Source organism: Nilaparvata lugens, chromosome 6 (assembly GCF_014356525.2).
Source record: "Nilaparvata lugens isolate BPH chromosome 6, ASM1435652v1, whole genome shotgun sequence".
In the NCBI taxonomy this organism is placed as follows: Eukaryota; Metazoa; Arthropoda; class Insecta; order Hemiptera; family Delphacidae; genus Nilaparvata; species Nilaparvata lugens.
Genome location: NC_052509.1, coordinates 49,871,047 through 49,887,614, shown reverse-complemented (window position 1 = coordinate 49,887,614; position 16,568 = coordinate 49,871,047). Strand labels below are relative to the sequence as shown.

Here is a 16,568-nt window from a genome sequence, read left to right as displayed (position 1 = left end):
AATTTATTTCCTTACTTCAACCTACAATCGTTCAACCACCAACATCGTTTGTCAAGTTTATTTTTGATTTTATTATATAAGTCTTGAAATAAAATGATACTGCTGCAATTTTGATATAACTATCTTCAATGATGGAATGACGCCATTGTTGTCATGTGGAAAATCTACATCTACCATGTCTTCGTGTCGTCTGCAAATCAGATAGCTTTTTGAATGCCAAGGCATATGTGGATCGCGTCACAAGGACGTACAGTGAATGTTGAGGCATATGTACATACGATTGTTCGCGCGAATCTGTACGGACGTGTGTACAAGGCTTAAGTAATGAGCTATTGTATCCTAGCCTATATGGCCATTCTGTATATTCTCCATCTTATTTCGCAAGGTTTTCTGGTACATAATATAATATAACCTATATAGGATATATAGGGAAATATAACCTTTCAAGTAAATAAAAAAAAATAAAAAAAAAAAAAAATTCTCAAATAGCCTATAGCCTTGTACACACGTCCGTACAGATTCGCGCGAATCGCGAATTGAATCAAATACTAAATTGCTGCCCATTTTAAACTAACTCTGCTCATACACATGACAAAACAAGATTCTCCAAAAGATTAGCTTCAAGATTCACCTTTAAGGGCATACTAGTTCAAAGTTTGAATAAATCTCTCTATAGATAGCCTAGCTATCTGAAACGTATAATATCATATTATTGAAGATTACAATTTTTAATTAACAACTCTGATTGATAACATGAAACAAACACAAGATGATTTGATAGCCACAGTAAAATAATGTTTGAGCTATACTTTCTTGTAGGAACCCTTTAGAGAAGCTTTTTTCACTTAAATTATGCAGTTATAAATTTGTTAATCATGATACAAATTATATATTCCATGCATGTTTCTATTTAAAATATTTGACAATCCACATATCCTACAAAATTACAAAAATCCTACAATTTACAATTAGTTATTGGATCAAAATTTGATTTGTCATTCATTAACCTAATTCATTGGAATTAGGTTATGACGCCTTCAATGTTTACGTTTTGCCTCACCCGTATGGCAAAATTGCGTCCACTCGTACATTCAATGCTCGCCCGAGGCGCCTTTGAGCACGCCAAAATACCGACAGGGTTCCGGTTCGCCCACATGCCTCAGCGAACAGTGTCCAGACGTGCGAATGCAAGCCCATACACGTATGCTCACCCGAGGCAAACGTACGTGTGTACACCGTTTTACAAAAATGAGGAACTTGAGAATAAAATGGAAGTATACAATTCAAACAAGGTTTGTTTGATCAAGACTACTCTAATGTGTTAAACTTTTATCGAGTTTTTGGTTAATGGTTATGTGTGCCTATTCATACTAACCTACAATGAGAAGAAATATTGGAAATATAATATAAAGTTGGGCAGCAGCCAAAACCTAAATTAAGTCTCATGAAATTGATGTTGAAATGTGTTGGTGCTCATTATACTTGAACAAAATACTGTATATTATACTCTATACAGGGCTAATAATTACTATTGGGAAAAAAATCAAACATGATTATTCTAAACTAGTTATGAAAAGAACAAAAATACTATTTTCCCATTACTATTGTATCATTTTCTAATCAGTGAAAGATTATTCTTGACTATAATGGGATGATAAACTGAAGTTAAAGCTCTCCAAATTTAAAAACTGTAGGATATTGTTAAGCAATTGTAAATCTAACTTATAGGTGATTTTCAATAATTCTACTAATGCTACAATTTACAAATTCGGTTTGTTCATTCAGGCTTGTGACTGAGCTATCCTTTTCCAATTTGTGGATTTCAATGGCCTCTAATACATCCAGTAGTTTACATTTCTGGCAGAAGTGGATGAACTCTACATCATTAGCAAGTTTGAAGTTGTGAAAAAAAAGAAATTCTCAACTAGCCTATAGATTGTCAAACCAAATGCCAAAGACAGTCTCCAAGTCAGAGACAGAGTAACAGACCAGCTGTATAGAGTGATCATAAGAAGAAAGGAAAAAAATCATCCCTCTTACTAAAAGAAAATTTAATTTCACCTATAAAATAATTACAAAGATGTATATATTTTGATATCATGTATAATATTCATTACTTTCATTACTTTAGTTATTGCCACCCAATTATTTAGGAGCTGTAGACTACAAAGATTCAATTTCGTATGTTTAACCATTATTTAGGAAAAAAATCATAAGTGAAAAAAACAAAATGGCCGCTGCGTGAGTAACTTAACCTATTGAGTAACTTATCCTCATTCCTCATCCTCAGTACAGCTGATGATGCGTTGGTTAACTACGTGAAACCAAAGACCTTAAAGAGATATAGACCCACAATGCCTATGCCTTCCCAATGATAGCTGTTACTTGAAATTGAAGGCCGCCATTGGGGTATTTTAGCACGAGATATTATATATTATTTATTTGTAATACTATAGATCACAAAGGCATTGGTGGCATTGGTATGTAATTTCAATTGGTATGTATTTCAATTCCAAGTACGACACTAGCGCTGCATGTGAGTCTATGCATCTTTAAGGTCTTTGCGTGAAACCATGGTTCTGTTTTAAAGTTTTTAATCAATTTTTAGTGAAATTTGACAATATCTTTGTTTTCTTATTATAATACAATAGTTTTTGACGTGACTAGAAAAAGAAGCCTTGAGCTCCAGCCACGAGTTCTAAAAATAAGAAAAACATTTTTCAATCCAATAACAGCATTACAAATGAAACAATTCTATTGATGGATGATAGTCTACGGATGTTGAATTTTACAGAATAATGAATAATTAATTTTTCCAAAATTGGTGATCCAGCCAACCCAGTTCTCAATTTTCAAATATAATTCTTATTCTTCCAGATTGCTGAAATACCGGTACGCGGTTATGCCAGCAGCAAAAACCTTGGGGAAGCTGAGAGCTTCTACCTGCATCTGTCTGACATCGCCACTACGAGCTGAGAGTGCAGGCAATGCTCTACAAAGCAGAATTCCATGAACGATACACTGACGCATCTGAGCATTTGGAGAAAGTGATTGAAACCTGCGAGTTCCTCATCAATGATTGCAGTCTCAAGCAGTTCTTGTTGCTCATCCTGCAACTTGGAAATAAACTGAATGCTGTGAGTAGATATTATTTCTCTATAATCCAGGTGGATAGAGTGATTTTCACTCTACAACAGTGTATTACTTCACGTAGAGAAGATAACCTTGGAGGAAATTCTTATTCGTACTTTGGTATGTATAATATCATAACCACCTCTAATACAAGGCCCTGTCCTACGATATTGCAACGTCGCAGTGTAGGCCTAGAATCTAATACATGATTGGTGAAAAAGATTTAAAAAAATACCCGCTGATCTTTTCCACCAATCATGTATTAGATTCTAGGCCTACATGTTGCAATATTGTATGCCAGGGCCTTGTATTACAGGTGGCTATGATAATATACTTATTATACATTTATTAAAATTAAAGATGAATTGACTGTCCGTTTTATTTGAGATTATTCACATAATAATAACAATATTTTGGAACGGTTTTGAGATGGTATTGCAATAAGATGAAATAAAAGAGATCACAGATGTTCATTTTACTTGTCAACTTGGAACATGTATTCAATAATAATACAGTGCATTATAATAATTTATTGTACTTTTTTCTTCAGGGAACTTATGCTGGTAATGCAGATGCGATCAAGATCAGCTCTCTGGCAATGCTGGCTGACACCAGAGCCAATAAGCCAAAAATCACATTTCTGCACTATGTGGTTGATGTGGCTGCATCCAATGATGCCAGTATGCTAGAATTCAGAAGCAAGGTTGCCGATTTCCAGAGAATGTCAAAGTGAGTGTCGTTTTTAAAGCCTATTCTCTTTTTGATGTTATTTTCGAAAGTATTTTTTTTCAAATCCAATATATGTTACCAATATGATGTGAGTAGATGGTGACTTGAGTGACAGTCAAGGTGTTTGTATTGTAATTTCTATTATTTTCCAAACCTAGGTTTTTCTCAAGTATTCGTCAAATCTCTGAATGATCTTCAGTCCTTCGAGTCCAAAGAAAATAATTATAAGTTAATATGATGAATGTGATGATTGGAAAATTATAAGTGATATCTTGTTAAAGATGACTCATGGCAATTTGAGTATTTGTATTTTTTGTATTTGTTATAAAAGTTGTAGAAACTAATATAAAAGAGTTTAAAGCAATACTTATCATCATATTATTTCATTTGCAGGACACCGTTTACAGCCCTTGAAGAGGAAGTTAATTCATTGGTGGAGGGAGTAAATTACATCAGCAAAAGAATCAAATCGAGCAAAGTGTCTTCTCAATTCGGTGGTAAGTTTCACACCCTAAAAATATACCATTCATCCATTGATTGTATTGAAATTTTTGGACTCACAATATGAACATACAATTTCAAATTGACTGTAGGAGAAATCGAGACAATTTTCAATTTATGGTATGAGAAGCCTATACTGTGTTTGTGTTTATAATCACAATAAATTATCCCAATTCAAAAGTAAAAATAGCTAGCATTGTCAAATATCAAGAGTGGTATGCTATATGATAAATGAGTGATAATAAAATTACAAACCGATTAAATTATTTGTATTTTACCTGTAATTCAACAATATTAACAGTGGTAACCTTTGGTGTACAAACAGTAGGAATGTCTGTTGATCTAGGATAATGTCGAAGGATTGATTATTAGTATTGATCTCATCTCAAGTCAGAAAAAGTATCAAAGTACATTAAGACTGAAAAAGTTTAAGAGTAACTCATGAGTCTGAGAATATTTTAAAGTAACTTGAAAGTCTGATTGTAAAGTTTGCTTTAAAAAATGCATGTAGTTTATGAAATTATCATTGTTTAGTATGGAAGCTACTTTGATATTGATAAAGTTTTATAGTCAATTTATATAATATAAGAGTATTTAAAATGAAAAATTTATAACTACCTATATTAGAAATTTAGATTTGTCAAACTAGTTGATATTAATATTGAAAATATAGTAATTTGACCGGTAATATCACAATAGCTTTATAATTAATATAATTTTTCATTGTGTAGGCCAAATGTTCAATGAATATTTGATGTAACACAGAAGAAGATGCCTAATTATTAAAAGGATAATATTTAATTTTGAAACAGATTGAAAATAAGACTTATAAAATTATTATTCTGTGATAATGGATCTCAGGGAATATATTTTCATTAACTTTGAATCTAATTATATTTCTAAACGATGCTTGAACTAAATATATAGTGATAATTATTAATTCAGAATATAAATTAAGGAGTCATTAGTAATAGAAAAAATAATTATGTTATAGTGGGTCCTAATAATAAATGTGATAGATGACACCAATATATGAGCTATTGTTGGGGAGAAGGTAGTAATAATTAATGAATAAATAATTTTGCAACAGAAGGCTTTAAAACATAAGATTACTGAAATTAAAAAATGATAGATTCTCTAGCATCAGCCATTTGAATAGGTACTGATAAACTCTATCAATCCATAAATTCGAATTATTTTTCAAAGTGATAATAACAATGATGATAGTTAGAAATAGCAAAACGAAGGCTGAAAGGTGCAATAAAAAGTAATCAATGTGTATCAAATCGTAATAAAAATATGTAATAAGTGAATACCGGTGCTCACAATAGTTTTGTAAATCTCACTCATAAGTAATAATGAATGTATTAATCGTTTTATTTAAAAAAAAGGTTATGAGTAAATATACCAGTGTATCCTATGCGTAAATTCTGTCAATATTTGATATCAACTGCTCTCAATGTTCGATAAATTTGTGATAATAAATAATAGATTATTTTCATATTAAGCTTTGTTTCATTTGTGTGATTCCTTATTTAAAGAGCTATTAGTTATGTTAAATAGCTTATTTAGTTATGTTAATAGCATTTATTTCTTAGATGGAATTTTCAAACATAGGACTACTTGTAGTATGTAGTATGTATATGGAATACGGTATCATGATGAAACTATGGAAATAAGTTCAATTTGTTACATTATTAATTTATTTGTTGTAGTTGAGACACTGTGTTACTTGTAAATATTTGGAAAAAAACTCACTTTTCTTGGAGTATTGAGGAATGCATTTCACTCCTGAAGAGGAGCTTTATCAGCCTGATGTAACACAGTGTCTGAACTACAACAGAGTTATTATATAGTGTTTCGTCATGGAAAGCAACTTCATTATTAATTTCAGTTGAATCCCAGCAATTCGACTGTAGAATAATTCACTAGAGATTAAAAATGGTGCATCAATATTTAACTCCATGACTGTTCATTACAAACGTAAGCCGTTGGAAAGCTGTTTTACTCTGTGGTCGCGCTGATTAACTATCAATTAGATGGATTGAGATTCTAGCGCCTGCTACTCCCTCTGGAAAAGTGACCTATTTGAGAGGTAATATTAAATTTCTTATGTACATACAGAGGTGACAGCCTTATGAATGTACTACTGTATCGTCCAGGCTGAATAAATTGATTGATTGATTCTAAAATAATGTAATTTATGATTCAAAATATCACTTGCTGATGGTTCGGAACACACCTAAGGCTCTAGGTCCACTCAATCATCAACCGTGTCTCATGCACAAGCCTGGGTGGCAGCTCCAGAGCTATGTGGTCATCACCCTCAACAAAAAAATCCATAGCCTATTGACATTCACCTAAAACTGTCAGTATTGGACGAATCGAAAGCATTGATGCTCTTTAAAAGGTATGCTGACATTTTAAAGTGAAACTAAATCTTACTACAGTAAAAGAGTTTTATTGATATTGTGAAGAATTTTCATAGAACGTACCTATGTATACAAGGATTTTTGTATGTATAAACCATCATAATATGATATATGAAATATGATATATTATATCTCTAGTGGATTCAGACTCAGTTCAATAAATCCAGAAAACGAAGCAAATTGTCACAGCCTCCTATTTGATATTGTGATGTTACAAATTTTCTCTATTTAAAAATCGAATCATCGAAAGATAAGTACAATTTTAGTTTGTAAGTTCTTTATCTATCAGTCTAAAATTGGAATCATCATTTCTAATCTTGTAAACGCGTGTTTACGGGTATGATGGATTTGGCTCCAGAATTCAAATCTGAGGATTGTTCCCGCGCTTCAATTGGTTGACAGGTTGTCAATCACAGCCGTCTGATTATTCGGATCAATTAATCGGTCGATATTTTTGCTCCGTTATTATGCATCACTGCTCTCGTTTTCGTTGCATCCTGCTACCACAGTCTGCTTCTGCTACGACTTCCGTCTGTTCGTTCGCGGCTTTCTCTCGATACGTTACTCTCCAGTAAGTCGTGCGTGTTGTCCCTCTAAGCTGTACGTTTTTGATGACCATTATCGATGAATAAATAGACTAATGTGCTACCAGTAATCGTGCATTTATCGACAACTACTACGAGATTTTCTTGTGAGACTAACCTGGCCAGGTAATAAACAGTGTTAAATCGTCTAATCAGATCACCAAGACAGTCAGATCCATGCTTGCTTGATACCTCCAGACGGATCCTCTAGAGCCAAGCAGCCTAACCAGATCATGAAAAGATGAAACATCTCTACAAGCGGTTCCTGACGACAAAGACGGGTTTCAAGACCAGAAACCAGGCCGCAGGGACTCCCCTACGGTTCTATTAGGATAAAGATACGTGCCAAAGACTAAATCTATTTTAGGAGCGAACTTACAACTCCTCCAGTTTTAGGCTGTTGACTCGTACAGCTCCTACAACAATAATAAAACACTTGTGCAATAAAAGAGAAATAATATTATATCAATAATTGAGCATAGTAATAGAAATCATGTAATATATGAAAATATTCATACCTTGTAAAACATGCTACTACATTAACATTTTCTCTTGTTACATCATGAGCATTTATTACTGTACATTGAAGACTAAAGATACTCACTCATCTACCGAATAGTACACCCACTCTGACAATTGATTTTTTACTTTTTTTCAATTCATATCGGCAGCTATCTAATTTTTAAAGAAAGATGGTTATAAATTTTGGCTTGTAGAAAAATATGGCTATCTCTTGTCTTGGAGAGTCTTTTTAGTTATAAATTTCAAAATAGGTGTTGCTACCCTAATACATTACACTTCTAGTTTCAGAAATATGGGGCACTTTATGGGCCGCGGAATCTAGCATTGAGACCTACATAGATCGATAGAGGAGATCAATACAAGATCAACCATGTATAATATTGTTGTCGATTTCCAAGGATTAGCTGAAAAAACATGGCGGAAAGTTCAAAATTTTTATATAAATTTTCATTTTTAATAATTTTTTATGGCTAAAATATGTTTAAAACTAGTGCAATCTTATGTAAAATTTGACGAGGAATCCAATAAAACTAATTTCAAGTTCGTAACTTCAGTAGTTTTTGAGATATTGCAAAAAATGTGCAGACAAATGCAAATTTTTTGCTTTAAAAAAGGTTAACTTGTTTTCATGATGATTAATAGGTATTTTAAACTATTGGATCTAGTAGAATGATAAATTCTAAAGAAAAAATGTCCAGTCTCTTGATTGCCTATACTCAAAATTGTTCTAGATATTTGGGAAAATAAAAAAAAATTGCACACTCAATACTCTTCAATTCTCATAGCCTATTTAATTTTTTTTTTACTACTTTTAGTGACTACTAAATTGGCTAAATCTCATTGGGATTTTTGCAGGGAATTTATTAAAATAGATTTGAGGTTAGAAAATTTTCGATTATTTCGATTTTTAGGTTATTAAGATATTTTGAAAAAATACAAGAAAATGTAGTATTTTAGCTTTAGAAGAGTTCAATATGTTTGCATAGGCATAGTGCAGACCGATATTGAGGATCAAATTTTATTCAGCTTCCAATGCAATTCAGGAGCTTTAAAAGATTGTAAAAATAATTGAATCAAATCAAGCTTTTCCTAACCTACGCTTTTTCCCAATGTAAGCTTTTCCTAACCCAAGCTTTCCCTAACCTATGCTTTTCCCAATCTTACCTTTTTTCCTAACCCTAAGCTTTTCCTAACCTTAGATTTTTCCTAATCTAAGCTTTTCCTAATCGAAGCTTTTCTCAAACGTAGCTTCCCCTAACCTAAGCTTTTCCCAATCTTAGCTTTCCCTACCCTTTGATTTTTCCTAATCTAAGCTTTTCCTAACCTAAGTTTTTTTCTATTCTAAGCTTTTCCTAACCTAAGCTTTTTCTAATCTAAGTTTTACTAACCCAAGCTCCCCCAACCTAAGCTTTTCTCAGACCCAGCTTCTCCGAACCTAAGCTTTTCCTAACCTAAGCTTTTACTAATCTAAGCTTTACCTAACCTAAGCTTTTCCGAACCTAAGTTCATTCCAGACCCAGCCTTCTCTAACCTAAGCTTTTCCTAACCTAAACTTTTTCTAATCTGAGCTTTTCCTAATCCAAGCTTTCCCCAATCTAAGCTTTTCCCAAACCAAGCTTTCCCTAACCTAAGCTTTACCTAACCCAAGCTTCTCCTAACCCAAGCTTTTCCCAACCTCATCTTTTTCCTAACCTAAGCTTTTCCTTATCTATGTTTTCCTAACCCAAGCTTTCCTCAACCTAAGCTTTTCTTAGACCCAGCTTACCCTAACCTAAGCTTCTCCTAACTTGAGCTTTTTTCTAATCCAAACTTTTCCTAACCCAAGCTTTCCCCAGTCCCAACTTCCCCTAACCTAAGCTTTTCCTAACCTTAGCTCTTTTCTAACCTATGCTTTCCCTAACCTTAGCTTCTCATAATCTAAGCTTTCCCTAACCTAAGCTTTTCCTAAGTTGAGCTCTTTCTAATGCAAGTTTTCCTAACCTATCTTTCCCTGACCTAAGCTTTTCTCAGACCCAGCTTCCCCTAACCTAAGCTTTTCCCAACCTTAGCTTTTTCCCAACCTGAGCTTTTCCTAACCTCAGCTTTTCCTAAACTAAGATTTCCCTAACCTAAGCTTTTCCTGACCCTAGCTTCTCCCAACCTAAGCTTTTCCTAACCTAAGATTCCCCTATCCTAATATTTTCCTGATCGAAGCTCCTCCTAACCTAAGCTTTCCCCAATCTTAGCTTTTTCTAACCTAAGTTCTCCCTAGGTAGCAATGAATGGAGTTGCAATATTTTAATTTGCCCAAATATCTCGAACAATTTTTTAGTTTAGGCAATCAAGTGACTAGACATTTTTTCTTTAGAATTTATCATTCTACTAAATCCAATAGTTTAAAATACCTATCAATCACCATGCAAACAGGTTCACCTCTTTTAAACCAAAAATTTGCACTTTTTCGTACATTTTTTGCAATATCTCAATAACTACTGAAGTTACGAACCTGAAATTAGTTTCATTGGATTCCTCGTCAAATTTTACATAAGATTGCGCTAGTCTTAAACATATTGTAGCCATAAAAAAATTATTAAAAATGAAAATTGATATAAAAATTTTGAACTTTCCGCCATGTTTTTTCAGCTAATTCTTGGAAATCGACAACAATATATTATACATGGTTGATCTCGTATTGATCTCCTCTATCGATCTCGATCTATGTAGGTCTCAATGCTAGATTCCGCGGCCCATATACTAAAGTGCAGCCCAGAAATAATTTCTTTTTCGAATTAGGATAATTAAAAATTGATTTTTCATTGGTGCATAGTTTTTCAAGTAATTCTTATTCTTCCAGATTGCTGAAATACGAGCTAATGCCAGCAGCAAGAACCTTGGGGAAGCTGAGAACTTCTACCTGAATCTGTCTGACATCGCTGACTACGAACTGAGAGTGCAGGCAATGCTCTACAAAGCAGAATTCCATGAACGATACACTGACGCATCTGAGCATTTGGAGAAAGTGATTGAAACCTGCGAGTTCCTCATCAATGATTGCAGTTCTTGTAGCTCATCCAGCAACTTGGTAATAAACTAAATGCTGTGAGTACATTTTATTTCCTTATTGATAATCCAAGTGGATGGTTTTCACTTCTACAAAATATATATTTGTGTAAGACATTGGAATTTTTTTTTATTATTATGTAGAATTGTTCTTGAAATATAGGCCCGAATGGCAAAGTGTCCAAATTTTCCATTTTAATTTCACTATTTGACCGAGCGAAGTGAGGTCTAAGATTCAAGTCGACGATTTGGCATTTCTCTTAATGTTTATATGTTTTTATGTTGCGCATTTACTGCGAAACGCGGTAATAGATTTTCATGAAATTTGACAGAATTTGTCATGAAATTTGACTTTCATGAAATTTGACCTTCCTTTTTAAATTGCGCGTCGACATATATACAAGGTTTTTGGAAATTTTGCATTTCAAGGATAATATAAAAGGAAAAAGGAGCCTCCTTCATACGTCAATATTAGAGTGAAAATCAGATTATAGAATAATATTCATCATAAATCAGCTGTCGAGTTGACTACAAATTGCATGCCAAGACGCATGCAATTCAATATCTCAATGTAACTTGGTAAAAAATTAACAGCTGTGTAGACTATAAATTGCATGCCTTATTGAATGCAATTTTCATGCACTATTAAATAGGATGCAAAGAACTTATAATAGCTCGTCTGGGCGCCTAGATGTCTTCTGGTTTTCTCGCGCTAAATTCCGGAAAGCGTTATATGATAATTAAATCTTGTGTAAGCATGATCGGATCAAATAATATATAGTTAGTGTTTCAGTGTGGATGTGCTTATGGTTTGGGACGTCGTTATAACTGCGCGAGGTCTACTGTTCACAGAACTACTAGTTTATTTAATAATATCGTTTGTATAATAATTATACTTTTGAACGGTTTTGTGATGATATTTCAATACGATTAAATTGTTTATTTACATCATATGTTTTATTTTACTTTTTAAACTTGGAACATGTTGTATTCACCGATGCATTTCAATAATTTATTGCATATTTCTGTTTAGGGAACATATGCTGGTAACGCAGCTGCGATCAAGATCAGCTCTCTGGCAATGCTGGTTGACACGAGAGCCAATAAGCCAAACATCTCATTTCTGCACTATGTGGTTGATGTGGCTGCATCCAATGATGCCAGTAAGCTAGAATTCAGAAGCAAGGTTGCCGATTTCCAGAGAATGCCAAAGTAAGTGTCGTTATGTGTAGCCTACCATCATTTTTACTTTCCTTGCCCTATTACTATAGGTAAGGAAAGTATTGCTTTCCGAAAAAAATTAAGGTACCCCAATTTCTAAATTTCTATACTTTTTCAAGGTCCCCTAAGTCCAAAAAAGTGGTTTTTGGGTATCGGTCTGTATGTGTGTGTGTGTATGAGTGTATGTGCGTCTGTGTACACGATATCTCATCTCCTAATTAACGGAATGACTTGAAATTTGGAACGTAAGGTCCTTACAATATAAGGATCCGACACGAACAATTTTGATCAAATGCGATTCAAGATGGCGGCTAAAATGACGAAAATCTTGTCAAAAACAGGGTTTTTCGCGATTTTCTCGAAAACGGCTCCAACGATTTTGATTAAATTTATACCTGAAATAGTCATCGATAAGCTCTATCGACTGCCACAAGTCCCATATCTGTAAAAATTTCAGGAGCTCCGCCCCATCGGTGCAAAGTTTGATTTTAGATTCTCAATTATCAGGCTTCAGATACAATTTAATCAAAAAATTTCGAGTGAGAAAGATTGAGCATGAAAATCTCTACAATTAATGTTCAGTAACATTTTCACCTTAAATTAAAAATAAGCTCGAAATTCGAGAAAATGTGATTAGGCCTATCCATTATTGCAAACTGTTGGCAACTGTTAATTCTATTAAATGATTCACTATGAAGAGATAGCAGACCTCGTGTGTCTCCAGCGTTATTGCCCTGTCACCACCTGGCTCAAATCTTTGAATAGTAGACTTGAGATGCGCGGGAACACTAGCGTCATGTGATCAATTTTCATAACGGCAAGGAAAGTTGTGTGAGTGCGCCACACCAGATTTTTTTAATGTTATATTCAAAAGTAGTTTTTTTAAATTCACTAATATGGTGAGCGTAGATGGACACAGAGTAACAGTCAAGGTGTTTGTTTGAATGATAAATTTATCATTTTTAAATCTGAAGGATTTTTTTTAAGTATTTGTTGAATCTTATACTTTGATAGGACTTGAGTCCTGTCAGGAAAGAAAGTTATCAGGTAATCTGATAAATGTGATGATCAGAAAATTATGAGTGTATTAATACACTGTTTGAGATCTTGTTACAAATGGCTAATTGCTATTTGTATTATTTTTTGTATTTGTAATAATAGTTGTAGAGTCCAATATAATAGAGTTCAATTCAATACAAATATTTTATTTTTTCATTGTGATTCATTTAGAGCAGTGGTCGCCAAACAGTCGATCGCGAGCTACCGGTAGCTCGTGGGGTAGTTTTTGGTAGCTCACAAAAATGCTCGTGCGAAAGAATGTCGTCCAGTTTGAATATAAACACTTTCCCAGTCTGAGGAAAATCAATGACGAGAAAAATCCTCCTCAGCACCGCAGCAATAACAAAGAATACGTTACAATTCTTTCAGTCTTGAGACAAGAGTTTGATCAACTATTTCAAGATTTTAAAAGCATATCAAATATGGTAAAATTCATCAACTCTCTTTTGTAGAAATCTATGCAGAAGATTTTGCAGCTTGTGTTGTAAAACATTTTGGTGGAGATCAGGCTTCAGTTGAAACGGAATTTATGGATATTCAAAATGATCTGTCTCTCAGATCACTTTCTACAACTGGAAATATTTGGCCTCAAGTCCCCAAAGAAAAATTTCAAAATATTATTCAAGTTGCATTGAGGTTGAAAGCCATGTTCAGCTCTACTCACTTGTGTGAAGCATCTCTTTCAATTATGAAATTCATAAAAAATCTATATAGGAACATTTGGACAACTGCATCAGAATGGCGGCTACAATGTACACTCCAAACATCAAGAAAATACTAGGTGACCAAAAAGAGTTCCACTTCTCTCATTAAATGTACATTTCAACTTTTTTATACTTTTTGCTATGAGATAAGTAGATTTCAACACTAGAAATTTATCTTTATAGGCAATAAGTGTGAAAATTTCATTTTGCGTACCATACTTTCTTCAGTCTAATATTCCTTGGTAGCTCACTAGAAGATTTATAAATGCTATTCTAGCTCACAGGCTCATCAGTTTGGCGACCACTGATTTAGAGTATAAAATCAACCTTCAAAATTCAAAATTTTAAATCATCATTCCTGGACCGAAAATCAAGTGACGAAGCAGTGTGTGATTACGTAACCTTATCTTTTGGACAACATTATAATTTTATCAAAATTTTTGGAGAGAAATAGTACAGGCTCAGCCTAGTTTTTCCTCCAATGTCATAATTGTATTATGATTATAGTATTTTATACAATAAAAAATAAATGAATTTTCAGGACACCGTTTGCAGCACTTGAAGAAGTGAATTCGTTGGTGGAGGGAGAAAAATGACATCAGCAAAAGATTCAAATCGAGCAAAGTATCTTCTCAATTCGGTGGTAAGTTTCATACTCTACAATTGTACCATCCAATCAATCATTGTAATGAGATTTTTTTATTCACAATATGAGTATACAATTTTCAATTTACGGTATGAGAAGCCTATACCGTACAATTTTCTAATTATGGGATTTAAAAGCAAATAAAATACTTAATCATGGAATTTAGAAGCTAATAAAAAAAGTACAATCTTGAATTCACGGTCTGAGAGGCCTTTACAATCACAATCTATTATCCCGATTGCAAAGTTGAAATAACCAAAATTATATAATATCAAGATTGGTATGCTATATGATTAATGATAACCCAATTAAAATATTTGTATTTCACCTGTAAGTTAACAATAATTAACATTGGTACCCCCTGCTCGTATAAGCAGAAAGAATGAGGTCTAAAAATATTTCATAGTCTGAATAATTTTAGAACCATACTCGAAGAATCTATTGAACATGTTACTTACTTTATTGTCACTTAATAGCTGTATAGCTTTATAGCTGTCACTTAACTAGTCAAGGTGTTTGTATTGTAATTTCTATTATTTTCCAAACCTAGGTTTTCTTCAAGTATTCGTTGAATCTCTGAATGATTTTCTGTCCTTCAAGTCCAAAGAAAATTATAAGTTAATATGATGAATGTGATGATTGGAAATGATTTGGAAGTGATATCTTGATGATTTTTCATATCTTGTTAAAGATGACGGATGGCAATTTGAATATTTGTATTTTTTGTATTTGTTATAACAGTTGTAAAAACTAATATAATAGAGTTCAAAGCAATACTACTAATCATCATACTATTTCATTTTCAGGACACCGTTTGCAGCCCTTGAAGAGGAAGTAAATTCATTGGTGGAGGGAGTTGAAGACATCAGCAAAAGAATCAAATCGAGCAAAGTGTCTTCTCAATTCGGTGGTAAGTTTCACACCCTACAAATATACCATCCATCCATTGATTGTATTGAAATTTTTGGACTCACAATATGAACATACAATTTCAAATCGACTGTAGGAGAAGTCGAAACAATTTCCAATTTATGGTATGAGAAGCCTATACTGTGTTGGTGTTTATAATAACAATTATCCCAATTGAAAAGTAATAATAGCTAGCATTGTCAAATATCAAGAGTGGTATGCTATATGATAAATGAGTGATAATACAATTACAAACCGATTAAATTATTTGTATTCTACCTGTAATTCAACAATATTAACAGTGGTAACCTTTGGTGTACAAACAGTAGGAATGAGTCTGAAAAATATTTCATATCCTAAGCCTAAACTTCGAAATTTTAGAATAATACTTGAAGAGCCTATCAAACATGTAACTTATTTTATTGTTTGCTTAGTATAGAAAAAGTAACGCATTTATGTTTTCATTATTGATCAATTAAATGTGTCTTACACATTGAATACATTATGTATTAATAGAATTTATATAAATCGTGTAGTAAATTATTTATTATTTATATTACGGTAACGATGTTCATATGTTCATAGAAATGAGGCTAAAATATTAAATTAAAAGTAATCGATTTCTTTAATAGCTTTTATTAAAAAAATAGGTGATAAGTGAATACTGTTGCTCATACAAGTTTTGTACTTCTTTTAGTAATAATTGATCAATAAAATAATATATTAAATCGTTATAACTTTCACACCAATTTATTTATATTCAATTAATGTCAATATTTGATACTGCACTCAATGCTCAATAATTTTTTTATGATAAATAAACTATTTTCTTATTTAATTTTGTTTCATTTGTCTAGTCCTAATTTACTGAAAGAGCTGCTTCATGTTAATTCCTATTTACTTGGGTGTAATGTTCAAACATGGTCTATATTATTGCATTATGTCCATAGGATACTCTGATGTGACCACATAAATTATTTCTATCGTTAAATTACTGTTAATTTCTGATGAACTCCAGCAATTCTGCTGTTGAAAAATTTATTAGAGCTCGGAAATAGTAGGCCTATTAATAATGTAGAAACTCTATGAC

The 16,568-nt window shown here is 32.9% G+C and overlaps 1 protein-coding gene across 8 annotated transcripts; it reads left to right on the top strand.

The window, feature by feature from the left end:
• Positions 1-2,911: 2,911 nt before the first annotated feature.
• On the top strand, positions 2,912-16,316 carry LOC111060448 (putative formin-like protein 15b). 8 transcript variants are annotated; one of them, XM_039431081.1, is made up of 5 exons: positions 2,912-3,137; positions 3,683-3,861; positions 4,255-4,358; positions 10,734-10,978; positions 11,973-12,103. In XM_039431081.1, exons 1-4 carry the CDS (start codon positions 2,988-2,990, stop codon positions 10,739-10,741), a joined length of 441 nt encoding a protein of 146 aa, XP_039287015.1. In that variant the 5' UTR covers positions 2,912-2,987; the 3' UTR covers positions 10,742-10,978; positions 11,973-12,103. The 8 variants fall into 8 exon arrangements, 7 of the variants coding, with proteins under 7 accessions (XP_039287015.1, XP_039287016.1, XP_039287017.1 ...); XM_039431082.1 differs by having other exon boundaries at positions 10,734-10,961; positions 11,973-12,093; XR_005571665.1 differs by lacking the exons at positions 2,912-3,137; positions 3,683-3,861; positions 4,255-4,358 and adding exons at positions 7,319-7,504; positions 14,465-14,566; positions 15,376-16,316 and having other exon boundaries at positions 11,973-12,151.
• Positions 16,317-16,568: the final 252 nt, after the last annotated feature.

Excerpts from the sequence above, each read along its gene's own strand:
- LOC111060448 (XM_039431080.1), top strand. The coding sequence starts at position 2,988 with ATGCTCTACAAAGCAGAATTCCATGAACGATACACTGACGCATCTGAG. Across the intron at positions 3,138-3,682 it reads TTGGAAATAAACTGAATGCT|GGAACTTATGCTGGTAATGC; the intron begins GTGAGTAGATAT and ends TTTTTTCTTCAG. Across the intron at positions 3,862-15,375 it reads GATTTCCAGAGAATGTCAAA|GACACCGTTTGCAGCCCTTG; the intron begins GTGAGTGTCGTT and ends TTTCATTTTCAG.